The sequence below is a fragment of the Anarhichas minor genome, unplaced genomic scaffold (assembly GCF_050575085.1).
Source record: "Anarhichas minor isolate MPS153535 unplaced genomic scaffold, ASM5057508v1 ptg000001l, whole genome shotgun sequence".
In the NCBI taxonomy this organism is placed as follows: Eukaryota; Metazoa; Chordata; class Actinopteri; order Perciformes; family Anarhichadidae; genus Anarhichas; species Anarhichas minor.
The window spans coordinates 2,092,347-2,116,566 of record NW_027466447.1 but is presented as its reverse complement, the minus strand read 5'-3'; the positions used below and the strand labels follow the sequence as shown (position 1 = coordinate 2,116,566).

The following is a 24,220-nucleotide window of genomic DNA, read 5'->3' as shown; positions in this document are numbered from 1 at the left end:
ACCGGGTTTCGGTACCCAACCCTAATGCTGGGTACTGAAAAGACAGTTTATAGGAAAATACAACGTGACAGCCATATACAACTCCTGTGGAAGAATAATACAGACAATATTTAAACTGTGGTGAAGCATGTGAGCTTACCTTTGAAGAAGACGAACTTGCCCTCGCTGTTCTCGTAGACGGCATCTATCTTGGGAGGGAGGCCTCTCCAGAAAACACTGATGAGCATGGGGTATCCCGGCATCACCGAGTTATCCCTCACCCGCCAAAACCAGTGGTCCTGAAAGAGAACAGAGGACACCGTTAGGAAACAGAAAACCAGAGAGTTTAGTGACACCAAACATCGACCTGCCCTGAACCAGGGAAAAAATATGTAATGAACTCTGCATGTTGTAACACAGCTGGCGGTAAATTAGAAGGTCTGATCGAGGTGAACCGAGCCCACCCTCCTTGCTTTCCTGCTCTTTTACGACAAAGCCCCAATAGCGGCGACCGACTGGAGCTGCTGCCGTGACGGCTTTAAGGTCCACATGTACTCTCTCGGGTTGACAGGAAAGCCCACGAGACTGCCGCTACGCACGCAGAACTTGAAGAACATACTGGAAAAAACATCAACTACCATGGGGCAAAGTGATAGCCAGGAGCTTTATGAGAAGCCAAGAGTCTCTGATTTCCTACGGAGTGGGGGGTGTAACGTGAGCGCAGCCAAGTGGAAGGTGTCTTTTTGATGTTGGATGAAACTTGATGACAGAGGGGGGCCGAGGGGAGACCCAGCTGTGAAAGCTATTAGGATGCAGCGAGACGTCCCACCCTTTGGCAATGGACGGACAATTGCGCCCCCCCCCCCCCCCCCCTCGAACGGGCCGAGCGCTCGGGTCCAAAAAAGCCTGACCTCACAGCGAGGGACGCAGAGACGGAGAAGAGGGGGAGACAACACATCACCGCGCCCGGCCTCATTCACAATGAAAGCTAAATAAACAGCCCATTCATCAAACACTCTCTTTCTCTCTCTCTGTCTAATCCAATTGGTTCTGTGGGACTCTCCTCGCTCCCTGGACTCTTTCTTTTTTATTTCCCCATGTCCCTCATTCCAATTGCCGCTCTCTTCCTCTGCTCGCTCTATACCTGCTGCCCCCACAGATTTCAATTGTTCAGCATTGTTTCTTCTGTACGCGGCCCGGCCCAGTTTTGAAATTGAAAACAGATCAAACTGTGAAACTGGACCCGTTTGAATCCTTTTGACTTCGTAAAAGAGAAAATGTTCTTTCTCCCGCTCTGAAAATAAAGCTCAGGCAGGCGCACTTCGCTTGTAGAAGATTTCAGCCGGCACTTTTGCAATGACAAGAACATCTAGGAGAATCAGAACGACTATAGTCTGAGCAGAAGTTTGGAAATGTTGTGTCTCAAACTGTTCATGTTCTCTGCTTTGAGAGAAAGGCCAGCGCAGGCTTTGTCACGCGTGCAGAGCCGTAAGGTTGAATTACCACGCGCTCTCTATAGGAGTATAAATGGTGGACCTGCATCGACCGATGAGTTTTTGTCAGCGAGCGGCAGAGCTTCCCCAGCGGGTTCTTGTACTTGTACTCTATGTACAACACATCACTTTACTGCATGACGTTTCTGGCTTGCTAAATTGAAACAGATACGTGTTAATCTCAACATCTCTTTCTTTCTTAAAAGGCCTTAATATTACATCTTATTATATGAAATCCTACCAAGCTCATTTTTAACTTGTTCCATTTGCAGATTTTTTTTTACATGCAAAAACCTTGTAACCTGTTTTATTTTTTTACTTATTTTTGAAGTGGCCTTTTTTCCAGTGTTGACAACTAAGAGATATAAAAACATTTTAATAGCACTTTTCAATCATACAGTATGGCCTTTAGGCTGCTAAACACTAAACGCCATTATTCTACTTCATGTGATCTATAACATTGTCATCCTTTGCACACTGATTTTATGTTAAATGTACTCTCACTGCAGTTCTTCTCATCACCTTTGATTTTAAAAGCCTGAACTCTTATTTATCAGCTTCTAAGAATTACACTTCATCAGAGCCTACAAAGAAACAAAAGGGGCTTTCTCTGACAGAGAAGAATAAGACTTATCAAGACTCACTGGAAGTAGCATTCAAGAGCATTCAAGTTCTGCTACTGGCAGATGATAAAACATATAAGAAGGAGAACGTAGAACCATAATGTCGATTGGAGAAAATGAAAATGCGTTGAAGTGTGTCAACAATCACAGTAATCCAGGTCAACCTCCGGGTGAGCGTCTTCTGCTGCCGTCTGTGTGTCTGTGTGAGTGAAGAGGTGAGAATATGACAGACGGCGGTGTTAGGACGACAGTGCCGCTGATCTCTCGCTCGGTTAATGTGACGCACACCCTTTCTTGGCTTCACTGAGAGCAGAATGCAGGTGTAAATAATTCAGAGGGTTCGAAGGATTAGAGTTGAAGCCTGACAACACAGCATCCATCAGGATGTCTTTCACTGAGGAAAATAGCTGCAGGATAGTTGCTGTTGTGTTTGCCCATCTGAAAGCTACTTCTGTACAAACAGCAGACTAGAACAACACGTCTCCAAACCGCATTAACACAAGTGCAACTGTTGAAACGCAAGAACAGCGAGAAGCACCGGTTCACCTTTGCAACCTGCAGCTTATTCTTTCCATTGCTGTTCCTTCTTATACGGCGGCTTCACAGTTTAAACATGTGGCAAGACGTAATTATACAATAAATGTCAACAAAGCGGGCAGTCCAATAGCATTAAAAAGCCTTTCATGTCTTCTTCTAAGACCACTCAGACGCCCCGCTGTTGCAGGATTCTCCGTCTCTTTCCTCCGAGTTACAGAAAGGAGGAAGACTGCGTTCTCATTAATGGACGTGGGAATCAAAGCTCGTCTCCAACATCGGCTTCCAAGAGGCCACTCCTGAACCGCAAGGCACTCTCCGGCGTCCCAGAATCCCCTGCTCTAAATCCGTCCGCATCGAGGAATGACGGTCTCTCACTGACTGGCAAGACCGTTGTGATTGAGCGTAGGACTAGTGGTGAGGAGGAGGAGGGTGGCATTTTCTCTATCACAGCTGACTGTAGGCCGGTATAATTGCATCTGTGCAACGGTCGCAGCTACAAACGTTTGAGCAGGCGTACCATGCGGCATAATTAGCCGCTATTATAAATGAGAAAAGCAAGTCCATGTACACATGCATATACATGTTTTTTTTGAGTGATTCTCTGTCTCCAATGGGATGCCATATGGTGTGAGAGTTCACCGAAAGTTGAACCCGAAAGTGCCTGCAGTCATAAAAGAGGTAGCTGTGTAATTTCACTGGTGACACCGGACACACGGACGACCGCGTGAACCCGAAACGACCCTCTGTCACCGCAGCGGAGAGAAAAATGATCGGCCATAAAACTAGCACCTCGACAAGCATGACTCCAAACCCGGCCTTTGTAGATTAACGGGCCTCGAGTAAATCAGGCACGGCTCAGCGTTGTCGGGAGCAATGCTCATTGCTCCTACTGTTCATCTGCTAGAGTTGCACTAGTTCAGGAAATCTGATGCATTTGTTATTATTTTTCTTGATGTAATATTGGACAATCTGAAAGACAACTACCTTGAGTCAGGTTCAACTTCAATCCAAAATCTGCAATCCGTAACATAAATAATCAACCTTTCACCTCCTTTATTGGTAAGTGCAACATTATCTGTGAAGTTAAAGAGACACTAAACAGATTTTACACATGAAGTTCAGTTTACACGTCTCAAAGAGAATTAAAAGAATCAGTTGAATAATGTCTTCAGCTGCTTTCCCAAGTTTGAAAGAATCACCCTGATGACGTCATGAGGGTCAACGCGGCTAGGGCTTTAAACTTGGGGGGGGGGGGGGGGGGGGGGTTGTAATTAACGACACTGTGGGTTGCATTATGGGAAGTGTAGGATCCAGCGGTATACTTTTTTTTATAGAATCAGCGTCGTGTGTGTCTGCCAACTTCATAGAAGTTACTAAATTTGTAATTTGCTCCACTACTTATTGTTTTACCCGACCCTGATAAAAACCAAACGTCTAAGTCCTGCTGTAATACCCAATACATTTGCCTTAATGACTGCATATATTTGCATATGGAACAGTTTTTCTCAGCAGTTCTTGATGAGCTGCACTACTTTGTGATTCTGAAAGTGGAACATTTAAATATTTTTTTATAAAACAATAACTTTTGTCCCTGTAGGGCACCAGTGTGGGTTGTGTGGATGCAGCGGCCTATCCTAGTGCATATCATTATCATGACTAACTATCTCAGAAAGGGCTCTGGAAGTCTAGAACTTCCTGCCATCCCATATATTGCTAAAAGCAGACATTGAAATGGTTTTGGAGATCATCTACAAATCTGTAGACTTCAATATACTTAGACTGAAGAAATCTTCAGAGATGAGTCATGAACGAGGTGTTTGTCTGTAAACATCCAACGGACCGTGACACTCTCCCCTTTGCCTTGTTTTATTGCTCAAATTCTGACATATGGATCTCAATGTTTGGTTCTTGTGGTTCAGAAGCTTACAAACAGGTCATACAAACAGTATGAATGCAGCTGTTGCTTCATAGGAAACACCAGATCGCTCGGTGCATTTCACCAGATCAACTCTCGTAAAGTCTCCTTTCTAAACCCCCGCCCCCCCTTACTTCACATTGCTGGACCACCTGTGGGCCTCGGGAGCTGTGAGACTGCTGGGATCTCTGCAATAATGACTTGGCATTGACTTGACTTTGCTCTTCCAAAACAATCAAGAGGGGATGGTGAGAGTAGCCAAGCGGTTCAGGCCAAACGGACGTACACCGTGGAGTAACCAAGAGGACAATCAATCGTATAAATAAAAAAAAAGAGAAGAAATCACCCATACAAATGGCAGAAACAAGAGACATGAAGTCAAATAAAACTGAAACCAGAAGTATGCACGAGCTGTAAATCATTCCCTTTCCTGTCAGCCATCCTTTTAACTCGCCTTTAGACCGATACGTAAACCTTAGCATCCTTTAAAGGGAATATATCGAGCTCTGGAGAAACGCAAACATCTCCAATTAGGATTCCAGATCAACCGTTTTACAGTTGGGCAGCTTCATCTACCAGGAGGCTGGAAGCCATTAACATGATACCTTCAGTTGGCGTACCACTCGCAGAGAACCAAGAAATATGAGGACCACCTGCTCCTCCTGTGAAACAACACTTAACAGAGCTGTGATCCTTTATGGATTTCACATTTGATTTGCTGGTTGAAATGTGGATTATGAAAAAAGGCGAGCAAATCATTATTGAGTCGTAATATCACCGGTGGTCCTAATGATCAGAACACAGCGGATTTACTACTGCAAAATTTGACGTCAATTTTTTGTAATTGATTACAGGACGTGTCTGTTTGTATCCTTTGGATGTTGGTTGTTTTTTTTAACCTCCATCTGAGTGCAACATTACCTCATTGCCCCTTTGCTCATGAGTTAATCATGTGCATTTCATTTACAGTATTAATTGGAAAGCTGGCTGCAGTAAGCAGATAGTTTGAACAAAGAGGGGGAGCCCTGCTGTTTATGCTGAAGAGCAATTTACCCGGGTGGCCCCTGTGGATCGGCCTCCAAAGAGACTCATTTGGCACACAAGACGAAGGACTGTTGGAGTTTTTATTACTATGAACTAAGCTACAGTTGTATCTTGTATGAAAATCCATACACAAAAAGTCTATGAACTTTTAATCATACCTGCAAACTCATAAGAGGTGAAAAAGGTGACAAGCCCGAAACCCTGGGGGGTGCATGCTCCGAGAATTTTATTTTAAATATGAGCTTTTAACATGTAGCATTCTGATGTACTCTGAGAATCAAATTAAGTGATAAGACAATATTTACTTTAAGGAAAAAACGAATTTATTATTCAGTGATTAATCAGTATTTCAGCTCTAGTTGAACAGCTGGCTAGTTAGCTTTTTTTTAATTTTTTTTTTTATCAATATTATTATTAACCTTTATTTAGACAAAATCAATTGAGACCGAGGTCTCATTTTCAAAAGTTTTAGTCATATAAAAACACAGATAGCAAGAGTAGCGAGAACCATCGCCTGTACAAATAAAGTGATTAGTTTTCATTGAACCCTGTTACTGTATGTCTTACTATTAACTTCCACTGTTACTGTAAAGCTGTTAGAATTGTGGCCTATCTTCTATTTGCAATTAATATGCATTCAATCCAGTTCAATTATTTAAATGAAAATGATAATCTACTCTGGCTAAGGTATCTTATCAAGAGTAAAATAATAGCTGTAATCTATACACACCTCTGCATTAGCAACCCGCTGAAATGAAGGTACAGGCACCTTAACCCTCTCATTACTTCAGGGTTCTTGAGAGCAACGTGGGACTGTTAGTACACTGGCTGTGGTCATCACAGTGAACAGTGTGATGAGAGGGCATGTGAGCCCTTGTTGCTGTAGTTCATCTCCTTGGAACAGAAGCTGCATTTAGCATACCCTGCCATATCAATGTATTTAAAACACTGACAGCAGGAAGCTGTACTCACGTCTGTTTAGACCTCCACCTTTATCCAGGCCCAGCTCCACTCACAGCTCGGCCCTGCGTCAAGCTGCGCTACACAAACAGCCTCCTCTTCCTGAAGCTCTTTGACCTCATCATCTCATCAGTATCTGGGCCTCACTTTTCGTTATCTTAAACGTAATTATCACCACGAAATCATCCTCATTCTACTTTGAGTTAAAAAAAACAACCTGCCAGCAGATCCACCGGTGTTCGGGTTTAACGTTAATGAGTGACCGCGTGAACTGAACCGGAACACGGGGGGTTTCATCACGTTACGTTTTTTCCTCCTAAATCGCGATAATAACGTTAACAGTCAATAACGTTTTGCATGCAGTGGACGTTAACTTAACCCAGCAAGTCTGAACGGTAACGGAACATAACGTAACTTAAACTGTAACGGAGGGAAATTAAGACGCTGTAGACATCTGAACGCTGATTGGCCAAGATTCGACACGTCAAAGATGTTCTATTGTGAAGATCACGACATCACCTTTTCTCCTCGTATGACTCCAATCTGAGAAACGCTCGCTGGCCAATTGACCCCCCCCTAAAAAAAAAAAACTCTACGGATCTACACGATTCACGTGGATGACATATTTTTGATTCAAAACGGTGAATTTCACCGAAAAGTGACAAGTTTAATGTTAATGACACGTTTTAATTGCACAAGAGTATAAGTGCATAAAAATAACAGATACATTCAGGAACCCAAGATGTTTGTTGTCAGATTTAAAACGTAATCAACGTCAAAGCGTTTCATAAATTACGACACATTACAGTAAAGGACACTTTAAAAATGCAATAATAAAGCTAGAAAAACAAAAGAAAATGTCAATCCTAAAGCCAAATAATGCTTTCAAGCAGGAAGGTGATCAGTGCCTATAACACTGATTATACTTGGAGCTTAGAACGTTTCAGATTTGTCTTAAAACTGTCACAAATACACAGAAGCAGTGTGAACAGCAAGCAGATTTGGGGCGATTGCCTGGATTACAAAAAGAAAACGAGACAAACAATATGAGGGGATCAGCTGATGCTCTGTGTGTGAGGAAGCCTTGGAAAAAGTATTTGATTTTAGTCAATGAGAACAGCTTCAACAACGTCAAAGCATTTGAGTAGTTACGGCCCATTAAAGTAGAGGGATCGGCATGTTCAAACTACAGAAGTTATTCTTCAAATGTCAAAACACACAGATACACTAGAGGTGTATTTGGAGCACAACTGGCTTCGTATCCTTCACTTCCTAAACTCAGAAAAAGTTTGGCTGATAGCTAAACGTCCTTTTTTTGAATCTCGGAGCTCTTCAAAAATCCCATGATCCTCGTCACTTTGTTAGGCCAGGCTGCTGCCCTGGGACTAATGAGGGATGACAACAGCCACCGCAGGCACCATGTGAAAGAGACGGGAGCTGTACTTAGACTATTGTAACAAGCGGACAGTATTTTCACAAAAAAAAAACAAAGACAGTAGGGGCTTTGAGTCTAATTTTGGTTAAATACCTTCACAGGTAGCAGCTCTGGTTCCAAGCTGGATGTATTGAAGTACACGCTCAGAGAGAGGGGGCCGAGAGGAGAAATGTTTTTTTCCCCCCTAGCTCCACAAGCCTTCTTTTTAACCATTGAATACCATCTATTTATAATCTCAGAAAAATACAGTCACACTCTCAAAGCATCGGAGGCACTCTTTCTCCTTTCTGTGGAGAACACAGGACATCTTTGTGTTGCCCCAAGGTTTTTCTCTGTTCCTCAGCACATGTTGCCAAGGTCTGGTATTCACAAGCTTAGACCAAGGATAAAGATGCATTAAGGGACATGCGTACCTTTTTTTGTGACACAGGAATCAAAACCAGGCTGAGTTTGTTGGTAGAAAGGAAAGCCGTGATGCTCTGTGCATGGCATGGTGGGTTTCTTTTGCAGTGAAATATCCATTTTGTCTAATTCCTGCTCCACTGGCCCAAAGTAATCCGGAAAAAGCTCCTTATAGACATAATAGCTGCTTTAATTATGCACTGAAATACACAGGCATAATTGAGGAGAATCCACCATATTTCTACACAGTGTCAACCTTTCTACTAACGTGAATCAAACCTGAATCAAAGGGGGAGGCTGTCTTTGGTTGCATTTATCACACTATTACGTTATATGTTATAGCCAGAAACCTCTCTTCAGCCATATTGTTGCTTTTTGGACATATGAAACTACCCTTCCAACAAGATCTCACAAGGTTGTTTTGGCCCATAAAGACTGATTGCTGTGGTTTCACACCGCTAAGAGATCTAAGTTTGGGGTAGAACTGCTCCGGGGCTAAAAAATGACTCTTCAAAACAAACAACATGTGAAAATGCCCCAGGTTTGTTTTGATATCGCAGTCTCTTCACTGACCTTGAAGACGAACATCTCTCTCCTCAGTATGGCGAGGGTGTTGTAGCCTCCTTCGCAGATGTTGGGTTTGGCGTTGGGGTTGGACGGCCTGTCTCCCGGGGGCAGTCTCGGGGGTCGTGTCTGCCTGTCTGGCTTACGGGGGTCTGATGGAGGGTGGGAGCGTGGAGGGGGCGCCGTCGGCAAAGGCTTGGTGGGCTGAGGAAGCTTATCAGGAGGCCCTGGAGGAAGTGAGAGAAAAATACCTCACTTGTTTTCATTCATATCACTGCAACACGTACAGACCAGACATTTCGACATCCGAAATCTCTGGGGTCAAGTGGTTTAATTTGGACCACACCTGGTCATTCCCTATATAATGACAATATATTTCAAACACATTGCAAGGAATGCAGATTAATGCATGTGAAGAGTATTAAATCTGTTTTTCACCAGTTTAAACTTTCCTTCGGTAACGTAAACAAAATGTACCAAATCTCTTAAAAGGAATAGTTCAACATTTTGGAAAATGCATTTTTTTTTCTTTGTTGCTGAGAGTTAGACGAGACGATTGATACCACTCTTGTGTCTGTACGCTAAAGATGAAGCTACAGCTTGCAGTCGGTAATAAAGAGCCAGGCTAGCAGTTTCCCCCTGTTCTCAGTCTTTATGCTAAGCTAAGCTAACCAGCTGCTGCCTCTAGCGAGTGAGAGTGGTGTTCTTTTCTTCTTTCTTAAACTACTCATTTAAATGAAGCAAGAGAATATCGGGCAAAGCAGAAAACAAATTTAAGATTCTTTATATATAAATTCCGGGGTCTCCCAATTAGGGATGTTCCTTTATACTAATTTCCCTGACCTTTACATGGCAGTTTAAACTAGTCTTAAAAGTAAGAAAAGACTCACAATTTAATCTAGAAGGTAAAACGTGCTGCAGGAGGAACAGCATATATCTATATGTAATCTAAATGTGTAATTAATAAAATTATAAGTTTAACTGACTAGTATTTCTGTTGCCGACTAGCGAGGGTTAGCAACATTTAATTGACTAGTGGTGCACATCACTACTCCTAATTACATTAGCCCCAAGTAGAGTGGGATATGCGAAGAAGAGTTCTTCGATATTCAAGGTTGTAAACATGCATGCAAATTAAGGGTGAACCACTTTCAATATTGTTGTGCCATTGACCGCCAACCAGCCACCTGAGCTTGCGGGAGAGCCACACGTTCTAGCCAAGTTCCATTTTTTTCCACCAATGCCAAAGGACAAGGTACGGTGTGAAGGGGAAATTTGGTGACAAGGAGTTGAAGGCATAAAGAAAAGAACACATGAGAGACAGAGCAGAAGATGGAAAAACAACATGACATCATGCGAAACACAGTGGGTGGACTTTAACACTGCCAAGTTTTTAGGGATTCAGCTCACCGAAGCATAATATGATATGTTAAGATGAATAAAACAGACATAAAAAGCATATGCTTTTGAAATATACTGTAGAGATAAAAATAAAAGTTCCTCCCAAGTGGAGGCCCGGGCGTGCTCAGCGTCATTTCACATTCATGATTTACATGAGAGAGAGAGAGGGAGAGAGGGAGGGCGGAAGACATGCAGGGGGAAAACAGAGCGAGGAGGGAGGCAGAGCGAGTGGGTTGTGTGGATGAATAATTGAACACGTGACGACGCAAGAATAACACACTGTTACTGTGAAAACCAGGAAATTAGTGGCCATGTGTTGATTGGGGCCAACAGATGCAGGAGTAGATGACTGCAATATGAAAGAAGCAACCCCCCCCCATTGAAAAGTATTAATAAGTAATGGTGGCATGGATAAATAATGACCTTGAAAGAAACTGTAAACATTCAGGAGTTATGAATGAATGATTTAATGGCTTGACAAGTGATTTAAAAGTCAGCGAGTGAAAAGAGGATTTAAAAAAAAAAGAACTGAATGAGCTACTGATCGTTTAGCTGGAGGAGGCGATCTATGGCGAGCAATTAGACAAAGAAATTGAGATAAAACCATCAAATTAGTTGACACACAGGCTGATCGTGGGATTAAGAGGGAACGCCGCGGTGCTACACATCAGCGAGTCCACACGAGAGACTCTGTTTACTCCGTTCACGTTAATTGCAAGATATGCAAAAGCGACATGGCATGGCACGGGAGCGCCACGGTGATGATTCAGCACCTAAAACGTAAACATGTTGGAGTCCTTGATGAGGAGGAAGGGAGTTCAACAGCAGGGTAAGTCACTACAGAATCCTACTTTTGTTCCGTTTTGAAGTGAGGGACGTAACGTCCCTCCAGTTGCTCTTCTGGTGCTGGTGTTTACTCGTTATCCAGCTTGACAAGCATGACAAGTTAGCGTTAGCTCGTTAATAACGGTAGTAAAGCAGGGGTGGTATAGTTTGCAAGACTAAAGACACGTTTTTATTCACTCGCCTTTTTTGGCCCATTAATATCCGATTCATCGATTAATCGAAAAAATAATCGCCAGATTAATCGATTATTAAAATAATCGTTAGTTGCAGCCCTACTCGAGATAGCTGATAGGCGATCTGATCGCCAAGAGGCTGTGGTGTGGCTAACGGTGTGATGGAGCTTTGAAATAATGGAACCTTTAAGCTTTTTGTAAGCAATACAGTTAAAGTTTTGTGAATAAACATTTATGAAATAGTGTGATTTTTATAATTAAAAATATCCAAACAAAAAAAAGCCATTTGATGGCAATGGCTCCTCTTTTTAAACAAATGCTCCCTTTTAAAAGTCTGTGCAAAAAGATATCACAGCATCGCGTTCCGTTTAACGTCTATTATCTTATCTCCTTTACCTTTTAACTACTAGGCCTGTTTTTAGCCCCCTGCTCGGAAATTGCATACTCCTACTCCTTTGAGTACACTACCCAAACTACAAGGTCTATTTTAATAATTTTGATGCTAGAATACTGGTAACACTTGTGAGATGTGTTGATATACATATAGATTTTGTATATGTTACTGGTTAATATAGAAAAATAAGAGATTACACAGCTGAAATTGAAAACATTCAGCTCCGCCTGGAAAAAATGCACTTTCAGTGATAAAAAGTTATTGAAATAATGCAGTATGATCCCTAAAAACTTTCCCAAGTCATAGCATAACTGATCAGTAGTTATTACAAAATGGTTAGAGTGGAATAAAGTGAATAATAAGAGGTTTTTATTACAAAGGGGTCAGGCGAGGTCATCATTTTCGAACCAGCTGTTGCAGCTCTTACATTGTACTTTTATACACTATATAACTATATATTTCACTTTCTTTATCACTCATATGATTCAATACATCCAAATACAGATAATAGGAATCATATTCATATTCATAACATCATCAGAGCCAGTTTTGGCTGTCATCTGTAGGATTTTCTCATTTCATGTGTGTGTGTGTGGCTGGATCTCAGCCTATCCTCGGTCGATTTCCAAAAACAACCCCTCTTTAGACGCGTCATCGTCTTAGGAAGACTCATGCCAAATTTGGTGGTGATCGTCAAAAGATTTCATAGAATAAAGTTGCCAGAAGTGAGGCGTGTACCCCGGCGGAAATTTCCGGTCGCAGGCAGTCTGACCACTCGCCCAAGCCCCCTTGACCGCTCTTATTCTGGAAACAAGTCGGAAGTCAACAGTATGCAGTTGGCAGCAATGACTACAGCTTTGGAACGGAAATTCCGCGACGTTATTATCCATATTTTGAGAAAACTTGGGCGCATAACCACGATTTTTGTCGGCGAAGTTCAGCATGAAGGTACGTTTGATCAGACACAACGGTTTAGTGCTTCTACGGATCGTAAAACAGAAGTTAGTTACGTGTTCCGCCACGTGTGCTAATGCTAATAAATGCTTTGTATGACTGGGTAGCTGTTAGCATGAGGGTACAAACATTGATTTACTGTACTCATAGCGCCGATTTCTGGCCCGGATTTGGTGCTTTTATGCCACGATATTGTTATACTTATATGAGTAGCCTATAGTTGTCTTTGGAGTTTATAATAAGTGACTTATATGATGTTGTTGTCCACACGTTGCTATTTCATCCAAAAAAAAAAGTGGCCGTGTCCACACTACTGGCTAATAATCATGCTATTTTCCGCATTTGATTTTGGGGTACCCTCAACACCCTCAGCCAGAAGGTTAATATCGCAATCCAAATCATATCCGACCATAACTTGGGCTGTACCGAACAGTTTGAAGCTTCATTCATAACGTTGCGATGCTCAGGCGTTAATTATTCATAAGTAATTATTATGGGATTATAATAAAGAATATGAGGAATAACTGCAACCAGCAGCCTTTCTTTTTCTACAATGACCTCAGCGCTAAGGTAAGACACAGAAAGAGTTCAGCTAGATGTCCAAAAGTGTGAGAGTGAATCGATCCTACATAACAAGCTCAACCTACCTAACTTTTCTTCCCACAATTCACTGTGGGATCCTGCCTGGCTCCCACTGACTGTTAATCAAAAGTCCTAAATTCAACATTTCCCTCCCATTTACACTACTACACCACTTAATTATGTGAATCTTCTTCTAAATCATCTAAACTGTGCAGCTCTCCCACCATTGTTCCTGTTTAGCCTCCACAGCGCTGTTGCCGCGAGGAAGAAAAAGGAGGCCGACGGCTGCTGGAAGTGGAAAAGGAGACAGAGAGAGGAGCTGCCATCGCTTGTCCTGCCCTTCAACCCTCAGTACGACGGCGAGGACGAGGGAGGGGCCTCAGTGGAGAGGAGTTAAACGCAAGTAGGGATGAGGAGAGATTTGATCGCTTGCCCAGGTCTGTCACTCCCAGAGGGATGTGGCCTGACCATGTAAGCAGATGGCAGGTTCTTTGGTGTGTGTGTGTGTGTGTGTGTGTGTGTGTGTGTGTGTGTGTGTGTGTGTGTGTGTGTGTGTGTGTGTGTGTGTGTGTGTGTGTGTGTGTGTGTGTGTGTGCAGCCATTCATGTGACAGACCGGAGTCATCTCAGCGGAGTGTGACTGGTTTACAGCCTCGACAGCTGTACGGGACAATACTGTCACTTCCCACCAAGTTGTTTTTGAACTCGGATGTCAAACTGAGGTTGAGAAGACGACTAAAAAAAATTCCTGGATCAAAAAATTGTGGGTTCCTCCACAACAAATCACATTAAAGAGAGCACATGTCTAGATTGAGGTCTTGGCAACATCCGGCCTGATGTACCACTAATTCAACTCTGAGAGCGTAAAAAAATGAAGACTACACTGATGCTTACATAAATCTATTACCGTCAAATTCAATTTTCACACTTCTAATACACCCGCCCCAGAGCTACATCGGCTTTACGAGTCGACAAAGCACTGCAATCAGCATCTGCCGACTCCGAATGTGTGTCGGTGAGGAATGTGTAGGTGCTCTGACGATGAAGCACTCGCCTACGGTGATCTCAAATTTAGGTCTCAGATCTGTGCTTTAGAATAAAATTCTAGAATGAAACTCAAATGAATTAATAATACTTAAAGTGGACTGGTAGTTACATCTATATGAGGTGTAGGAGGCCTTACCGTAAATCTTCTGGATGCCCAGCAGGTCGTCCATGGGCAGTTTGAAGTTGTCGGTGTCCATGTACTGGTAGAAAGGAGCCATGATGGCTGTGGGGTCGTTGGAGTGTTCCAGGCCCAGTGCGTGGCCGAGCTCGTGGACCGCCACCAGGAACAAATCGTTACCTGGAAACAGAAAGAGCGAGGAGGGGACAGAAGAAAAACGAGAGCAGTCTCTGTTGAGTGCGGTGCATAAAAAGTAAATTCGTTGGTAGTATTTCACATCTCTCACAAATTGCACCTGTTCTAATTGGCATTGGCAGTGTGTTTCCTTTCAAAATAAAAGCCAAGTTTTGCACTGGCTCATTTAAATAATCAGCGTTCAGGAGAAAAGCTTAGGGTTAGATCATGGTTAGACAATAAAGTAGTTCATGTGCAGCCCTCTCAATAATACGTATCCAAACACCTGTCCGTATGTGTGTGTGAGCATAGATAATCCACTATTTATGAACCTCATGAGTGGATTATGTAGCGAGCCACAGCCACTGATGGGACACATTACACAGGCCCGTACACATGTACACATTCATGTAGACACACACACTCTCCCCCTCATATAGCACAGAAAACCCTACACTCTGTAATTAGTCTATACCTGTGGTAAACCGATGACCACACTGGGTTGGACTTTTGACTCCGAAGCCCTCCGTGGCCGACAGCCACGCCCCAACCCAATCCCAACTGCATTCGGTTTGGGTATTTGGGATTTAGAGCCGCCCCTCTCCGTGTCCCATTCAAATTCTTCAATTTACGTCACCGGCGGACCAAAACAACAACAGAAACCACTCCTCCCCTCTGATGTTTCGCCCAACATGTCGAGTCCAACCCATGAAGAAACTCATCGTCATTGTTGGGAAACTCATGGGTCTACAATTAGGGTTAGACTGCTATGCCTTATGTATAATTTATGATCGAACACTGGCTGTCTGTGGGAAGCTGTTAATGGGATTCCAAGGAGACATCTAATGCCTGAAAAATAAATTGACTTCAAAGGAGACCCTCTTCCACCCTTGAATGTCACGGCAAAGCTGCGATATACTGGGATTTAAAACCACACATTTAAAGACGATAAAGTTTGGTAAAAAAATTAAGCTCTTTCCGATGGGAATTTGACCTGATCTCTGTTTCAAGGTTGTCCGTCCGCTGCCATCTCTCCTCAGTTTTTACCTTTCTCTCTCTTTCTTATCACACCGAGAGACTTGACAGGAATGAAAAAAAGAGCATCACTTATTCATTGCATTACTAAAGTGAGGCACTTATCTGCTGCAAATCTGTCACATGAATAACGCATCAGCAGATACAGACGGTGATTCGGATCACTCCTTAGCCCGTACAGTACAATGCTTAGGGACGCACGGGCGAGACTGCCACAGAGAATCGGTCCTATCGGAACCTCGCGAAGGATATTTGACTGTATAAATGTAAGTGCGTGTTAGTAAAGGTTGATGTAAAGGCCCCGGTTTGCACGGGTGTGAAAGGACAGATAGACTGCATTAATATCCAGGGTTTTGATGAAAAAGCTCTGCTCCCCCAGCCAAATTCTTCCAATAAAAATATGGCTCGTAAAAAGTGCAGAAACTGAGGCGCAAGCGGGCAATATTGTGTCTGGAGAAAGGAGTTTATAGCAAATAAAAGACAGGCGCAGAAGAGAAGGGAGAGGAGACCCGTCTCTGTGCTTGTGAGCAGTGAAGCAATCAGAATATCATTGTCAAAACTCTTTGTGGTACAGAGGCTAGTGAGTGCAATTATTGTACCAAAATGTGACCTTGGTCTGTGGCAACTGGTGGGTAGATGTAATGCTGGTGCAACAACTTGTCAACACATTGAAATATGCAGAAGAATTTCCTGTAAGAAATGCAAGTGATTGGTGTGTACACTGATTTGAATTTAAACACTTCTTTTAATACAAAAACTCATTGACCTTAATGTATTGGCTGAGCTAGATGTAATGGGAGTGAATGGAGGCTTTAAAACACTTCTCCATTAGGCTTCAATACATGGTTGCATAAATGTCAGTCTACACATCCGTGTGCAAGATTTAGGGTTTTGAGATTTGAATTGAAATGTATATTTCTACTGGAGATAGGTGCCGAGTTGTACATACAAACAGACTACACGGGCCTCCATAGATCTTACTGCACTATACAACTCATAACTGTACATGGCATCACAGTGAGCTTATCTAGTATGAATGGAGTTCGTACCACTGTGTTATACTGTAATTACCAAGACTGAATGGGACTGCCATGGTATTTAATGCATAACTGTAAAAAATGTTGTCAAGAAAAATTATAATAATTGAAAAATACAAAAATATGAATTGACATATGAAAAGTTTTGGTATCAATAAAACCTTAGAAGCCAAATATTTCTTAAGAAAGCATGTTTTTTAAAGAAATAACTGAAGTACATTTTGTACAAAAAAAGCAAGAAACTGTTAAGAATGATGATGCTTTTGACAATTATGATAAAGGTTGTATATTTTAAGACAAATGCAGTACAAGAACAGGAGAGTTGTGCCAGTACAAGTCAGATACATCAGAGCAAAGGGAAGGAATGTCTTCCATCTCCATCTCGTTCTGTCCCTCTATCTTGAGTCAGCCTTTCTTCCTCCTGGGGACGTTTGAGGTCAGTGTCGTCACTTTGTTTTGGTTGCTTACGTAAGTCACGCTGTGATAGACAGGGACATCCTGTGGCCCCGGGGCCAGAAACAAAGCCGAGGAGGTCTGCACTGCCTGGCTAATTATCGGCTGGACTTATATACGAAGCCTGCACAGGGAGAGAGAGAGGACGAGGCAGACAGCGGAGGATGAGAGGCACAAAGAGGTAAATGTGAGTGGGATGGTGGAAATAAGCAAGAGAAAAAAGTAGTAGATAAAGAGTAGATAAATACAGAAATTAAAAAGGTGAGGTAAACTGAGGAGAAAGGTTGTTTAGATTGATAATTGCAGGAAGAAAAGTGTGTGTGTTGGGGGAAACAGGATGATAAATAGAAGGGGAAAAACTGAGGCTCAGGAAAGCGATAAGGCTCGGGACTATTTGTTACGTTGCGATGCATTCTAATGTTCCTGCAATAACAAAAGATGGTGGTGATGAATTACGGAACCGTGACCTTCGACCTCGGCATTTGTAACATCACCCCTGCTGTCAGCGGCTGTATCTCAGCCCCAAACAAATAACGCAGAAAATAGAGCGAGCGGGCTTCAGTGGCGGGATACGGCTGAAGAAGACAATACCAGGAGACGGAATACATTACAGAGCTTTGTGATAACCCACCGAGGGCAACTGTGTATTTTTGTTTGTGGGGGGAAAAAGGAAGTCCAACAATTTATTATCATACTGTGATTCATCATTCTCATCTGTGCCCTTCACTGGTTTGGTCAAGAATGCTTACAACAGCTATTGAAATCATAAAAGCTACATTTGATGTAAAAACTCCAGTGTTTTTTCATGTTAAGTGGGCAGTGACCACAGCGGCAGCAGCAGCAGCTCTCACCGACTCTCCTCAGGGTAGGTCAAGGTTGCTGCTAATGAGATAGTGTAGTCAAGAAAAAAACACAGAAAAATAAAGAAGGGAAGATGAAGTGGAAGAGGCGGAGGAGAGGAGTCACTGGAGATTTACAATCAGACGTACCTCTCTCTGTCTTTCCCCACAGGGTTGCAGTAAAGTAAACAGGGGTTGTGATTAGAAACCTTCTACCTGCTCCTTTCTCCACAATTTACCGGCTCCCTGCGTATGCCGCTGCTGCTACTGCGGCCCATCTGCCGGCTGGGGGGCACACGTGTGACGTGGGAATACAGACATAAACACACAGAGACAAACGCACACCGGCCCGCAAATCAGATATGGGGCCCTGGACACCGCTGTTCAATTGCAATAATAGCTCAGGTTGTCAGCACAAGGCCTCTGGGGGCCTGTAACCCTATCCGCTGCTTGCCTTTTAACTAAGCGCCTGTGGTCCGCTCAATAAATGGTGTCCGACGTCAGCTACGAGCGCGGGGGACCGTTCGCCTCTCTGCTTGTTGGATTCTCTCTCCTTCGAACCCTTACGCAAGTTTCCCCCTCAGCTTGCTGGACGTTTGTTATGTAATTTCTTTCAAAATGCTTCTGAAAAACTCACCGACCTCCGCCACGCCATCACCGTGTCAACATCGTGAACTAGGCCGCTAACAAAGCTAACGACCTCCGATTTGTACAGACGGGATAGCCCGGCAGAGGCTAACCGTTTCTAACTCCTCCACCCTTTCTTTGGAAAAACAAAGCCGGGACTGTTATCTCACTGCTGTTGTGCTGCCGTCCAAGTCCAAGCGAGCATAAGCACTCTTTGTCCCCGAGGACCTCAAATGTTTCCCATTGTTCAGCTCCCACAACTCCTTGGGTGGCTAACGCTGCACTTTCAGTAATGGTCTTCGAAAAAAATAATAATAATTGCGCTGCAAGGTGAAGTGAATGCATAAAGGGGTTAATAGAAACCATTCTGGGCAGTAGGGCAGTGGTCCCAAACCGTTTCATACTGGTGTTCCCCCAAAAGGCCCTGAGACGAATTTAAGAGCACCTTCTTCCACACCACTGCCATGTTCAGAATGTGTTGACTGGATTTAGCTGGATGCTATTCAACACGACTAATTATATAAAAGCGGATGATGTTTTCAGAGCTTTTCCATACAATTGAACTGTGAATGTTAGGTCGGTCTGTACTACTAGCACTACCGCTCCCTGCTCGCTTGTTAACTAGTTGTCATGCCCTGTCAATTATTACAACATGCAGGGTTATAATCTTTATTAACAGTAGAGTCAATACAAATATTATTTGTGTTAAAGTAATGTTCATGCAGAATCTCAGAAATGTTATATAGAGGGAGGGGATCCGGAAAAGGCTGAAATACACTGGCTGAGGGTTCAACAGTGGAGAACAGGAACAGGAAGGAAATCAGTGGTTATCCACTAGCAGAGGGGGAGTTCACAATTCTGTGACCCTGGATGTTGTTCCTCTCTGAGCCGCTACGCCATCAGAAATCAGAACACCCTCCACCCTGAAGGAAGCTGGAGAGATGTGTGAAGTGGGAGGGAAAAGCGGGAGTCCAGAGAGGCGGCATTGAGAGCATCGGCCGCTCACGAGTGCCGTGCTGTACTGACAAGCTGCCAGTGAATCTCAGCCCAAGTAGTGGAGTCAGTGCCTGGCTCAGAGGGCCCTGGGCAGACAGAGCTCTCTGCTGGCTGTGAAAACAGAGCTGTGTGCCTGACTTGACAGAGCGACCATTTGTGAAGAAATTGCAGCCAAAGTACAATGGCTGCATTCTGCCACACACACACACACACACACACACACACACACACACACACACACACACACACACACACACACACACACACACACACACACACACACACACACACACACACACACACACACACACACAGTTGGTAGACAGTGTATCTGCAACCAATACAAAGTTGCACCCTACCGCCAATATTCAGTAAAGACAAGTCCTTAGCTAGGGCGTGGTTAATATACAGTGGGTACGGAAAGTATTCAGACCCCTTTAAATTGTTCACTCTTTGTTTCATTGCAGCCATTTGCTAAAATCAAAAAAGTTCATTTTTTTTCTCATTAACTCAGCACCCCATCTTGACAGAAAAAAACAGAAATGTAGAAATTTTTGCAAATTTATTAAAAAAGAAAAACTGAAATATCACATGGTCATAAGTATTCAGACCCTTTGCTGTGACACTCATATTTAACTCACATGCTGTCCATTTCTTCTGATCCTCCTTGAGATGGTTCTACTCCATTGGAGTCCAGCTGTGTTTAATTAAACTGATTGGACTTGATTAGGAAAGGCACACACCTGTCTATATAAGACCTTACAGCTCACAGTGCATGTCAGAGCAAATGAGAATCATGAGGTCGCAGGAACTGCCCAAGGAGCTCAGAGACAGAATTGTGGCAAGGCACAGATCTGGCCAAGGTTACAAAAGAAGTTCTGCAGCACTCAAGGTTCCTAAGAGCACAGTGGCCTCCATAATCCTTAAATGGAAGAAGTTTGGGACGACCAGAACTCTTCCTAGACCTGGCCGTCCAGCCAAACTGAGCAATTGTGGAAGAAGAGCCTTGGTGAGAGAGGTAAAGAAGAACCCAAAGATCACTGTGGCTGAGCTCCAGAGATGCAGTAGGGAGATGGGAGAAAGTTCCACAAAGTCAACTATCACTGCAGCCCTCCACCAGTCGGGGCTTTATGGCAGAGTGGCCCGACGGAAGCCTCTCCTCAGTGCAAGACATATGAAAGCCCGCATAGAGTTTGCCAAAAAACACATGGACTCCCAGACTATGAGAAATAAGATTCTCTGGTCTGATGAGACCAAGATTGAACTTTTTGGCGTTAATTCTAAGCAGTATGTGTGGAGAAAACCAGGCACTGCTCATCACCTGCCCAATACAATCCCAACAGTGAAACATGGTGGTGGCAGCATCATGCTATGGGGGTGTTTTTCAGCTGCAGGGACAGGACGACTGGTTGCAATTGAAGGAAAGATGAATGCGGCCAAGTACAGAGATATCCTGGAAGAAAACCTCTTCCAGAGTGCTCTGGACCTCAGACTGGGCCGAAGGTTCACCTTCCAACAAGACAATGACCCTAAGCACACAGCTAAAATAACAAAGGAGTGGCTTCGGAACAACTCTGTGACCATTCTTGACTGGCCCAGCCAGAGCCCTGACCTAAACCCAATTGAGCATCTCTAGAGAGACCTGAAAATGGCTGTCCACCAACGTTCACCATCCAACCTGACGGAACTGGAGAGGATCTGCAAGGAAGAATGGCAGAGGATCCCCAAATCCAGGTGTGAAAAACTTGTTGCATCAGTCCCAAGAAGACTCATGGCTGTACTAGCTCAAAAGGGTGCTTCTACTCAATACTGAGCAAAGGGTCTGAATACTTATGACCATGTGATATTTCAGTTTTTCTTTTTTAATAAATTTGCAGAAATTTCTACATTTCTGTTTTTTTCTGTCAAGATGGGGTGCTGAGTGTACATTAATGAGAAATAAAATTAACTTTTTTGATTTTAGCAAATGGCTGCAATGAAACAGAGTGAAAAATTTAAAGGGGTCTGAATACTTTCCGTACCCACTGTATCTATATCATAGTGAGATATCAGACTAGATGTCGTAATATGCCATAAGTGTTGTCTTTTCCTGGTTTTAACGGTGTCTCATATGTTCAGAGACCGTGGCATTTATTAAAAGCGACAATGTGTGTGAGACAAAGCACAAATACCTTGAGCAAACGTACCCACTCACATCTGAAATATAGGCACAGAAGAATAAACCTAAGAGCCCATGATCATAATCCTGATACATGAATCCACTGCCCAACAATGATGTAAACAGACAGGAATAGAGCTGAAACAAGTGGTTTAATAACCACAGATACAGTCCATGAACAATATCTCTTTATTTTAAGAGTCACATTTTTCAAAAGCTTTCTGTTATGTATTGTTTTTTTGTAATCCAGCCCTTATTTTACTTGAAATAAGAGAAGAACATGTATTTATTATTAGAGTATGCATTACTTATAATTCATCCAGTTCAATGTGAAATTTGACAATAAATATTGTTGAGATATTATTCAATTTAACTTTATTCATTCTCTCCCTCCCTCCCTCCCTCCCTCTCGGCTGTTGACATTGGTTGAGCAACACTTGTGCTGTTGAATCTATTACACTTAATTCTCACAAGCTTGTCAGAGAACAAAACCCCGGCTGATGGGAGCAACATATGTAACCTGGAGTAATTATTTATTTACAGAGACTGCCAGAGACTCAAGTCTGTGTGTGGAATGTTGCCAGGGATCCAAATGTTGTCCGTTTCTGTGGACTCGAGGAAAATAAACCAGCCGAAAAGGGGTGGGGGGGGTTGCCAAGGAAAGGACATCCTTTATTCTTGTCATGTTTATCTCTGTGCAGCACCTGTGAGCGAGACGGGGATGTGTGTACACTTTCGTTGTGATCATTAATCATTAATAATGCATTCGCAAGCAATGCTTCGCACACACTTCTGCAGCTGGGTCTGTGGACGCAGCAAACTGCAATGTTACTATGCCACAGAAAGGCTCGAGGAAACTTTCTAAGCTCAGCTTGTAGTAAACTAGTCGGAGTGGTAATGGTGACAGGAGGACAGGAAAATATAAGTTAAGCAAACTAATGACGACCCAACACCCAATAAATCTTCAACTTTTTTCTTTCTTCTTGGGGAAAAAGGGAAATGTTCACTGCTTCTCCACAGTTGCCGACTGAAAATGTTCTGCTGATGCTTACGACAGATTTGAAGTGGAAGTCAAAATAAAAATACAGAAAAGTAAAAACACAAGTTAAAATGGAAGTGCTGAAAGAAGTTAACGTTTCGGTGCGTTTCAACTGATTCCACTGCAGCTGAAATGTTGACTTCTTGTACCACTCACACGTCCTTTCATTCATCTCTTACACTTCTGACAATTCAACCACTTTCACTGGTTACAAATCAACTGACGTTTTAAGTGCATTCATCTCATCTTTGACCAACAACGACAACTAAAAAACTACTCCCAAAATATTCACAGCTCAGACACAATTTACTCCCAACTGCTTTGGGTGCTTACCCTTCAACTGAAGCCATTATCTTTCTGCTTCTGCCCTTGAACTGGCAGCAATTTCCTCCATGACTCCCACTTCCAGCTGAGCCTGTCACCGACACTTCGGATGAGATTTTGAACTCCTCAGTGCTCGAACTTTCACAGGATATTCAACTCCTTTCGGCACTCATACGTCAAGTGATGCTTCGACTTCCCTCAGTGCTTACACTTTAACTGAACCTTCTGTAAGCACCGTCGTCTCAGCCGACTTCTCGACTTCTTTCAGGATTCGTATTTCAACTGTCACTTTGACAAAAATGTCAACTTCTGTCACTTCCATAGATTAACTGTTCCAACTGCAACATTTTCTTCACAAAAGGAAGCCTTTTCAAGTTTTTTGTGGAGTAAAAGAAAATGATCAAAAGGAGCATCGTCAAGTGAGAACTACTGATCTGATATTTACAGAGATGTGGATGTGTCTAATTTACAGGTTATGAGTGACTGCCTTTAGAGATTGAAATAGTAACAAAGGGGGACATTTTTTGGAAGCATGAGCTGCTGAGTGCCAAAGCATCCATCTTTTTTTTTTTCTAAAAACATTGATAATAACATGGCTTATTCGTCCTTTCGATACAAAAACAGATGACACGTCACTGAAGGCACCAGTGACATTCATTGACGAGTGATAAAAATGTGTGTCCTCCGAATGAGGTAGGGCTGTTTACACTTTCTGTTTGCTAAGGATTATGGGTACGAGGTTATGAAAGCATATGACTGACTGGTGGGAGGGCGAGCCTCCCCATGTGCGCGAAATGTGTGCGTGTGAGCGCTTCCGAAGAGTGAGTGTGTGTGTGTGTGTGTGTGTGTGGAGGCGGAAGAGAGTACCGCTGCCCACGTGGAAGTTGACGCTGCTGTCAGTAGGCGGCCGTCTATTTCTAGTGGCAGCCTGGTGGGCAGCAACGCACGGTAATATCGCCGCTTTCTTTCTCTTCACTTCATTTTCTTTGTGAAAGCAATTATTTGAATCCCTTATCGCTCTCGAAGGCGGCATTCGTGGCAAGAAAATTAAACCAACATGGAGTGTAACCAC

General features: G+C 43.1%; 1 protein-coding gene across 2 annotated transcripts in view; it reads right to left on the bottom strand.

Annotated features, from left to right (window-relative positions):
- The window catches only part of mmp16a (matrix metallopeptidase 16a (membrane-inserted)), a 62,305-nt gene that overhangs the window by 13,038 nt on the left and 25,047 nt on the right, over positions 1-24,220 (bottom strand). The window contains exons 5-7 of one of the 2 annotated variants that reach the window (XM_076087231.1): positions 14,485-14,646; positions 8,962-9,179; positions 140-278 (exon numbers count right to left, since the gene is read on the bottom strand). In XM_076087231.1, coding sequence (XP_075943346.1) covers positions 140-278; positions 8,962-9,179; positions 14,485-14,646 — 519 coding nt within the window. Of the gene's footprint in view, positions 1-139; positions 279-8,961; positions 9,180-14,457; positions 14,647-24,220 lie in introns of both variants that reach the window. The other variant, XM_076087268.1, reaches the window with a different exon arrangement.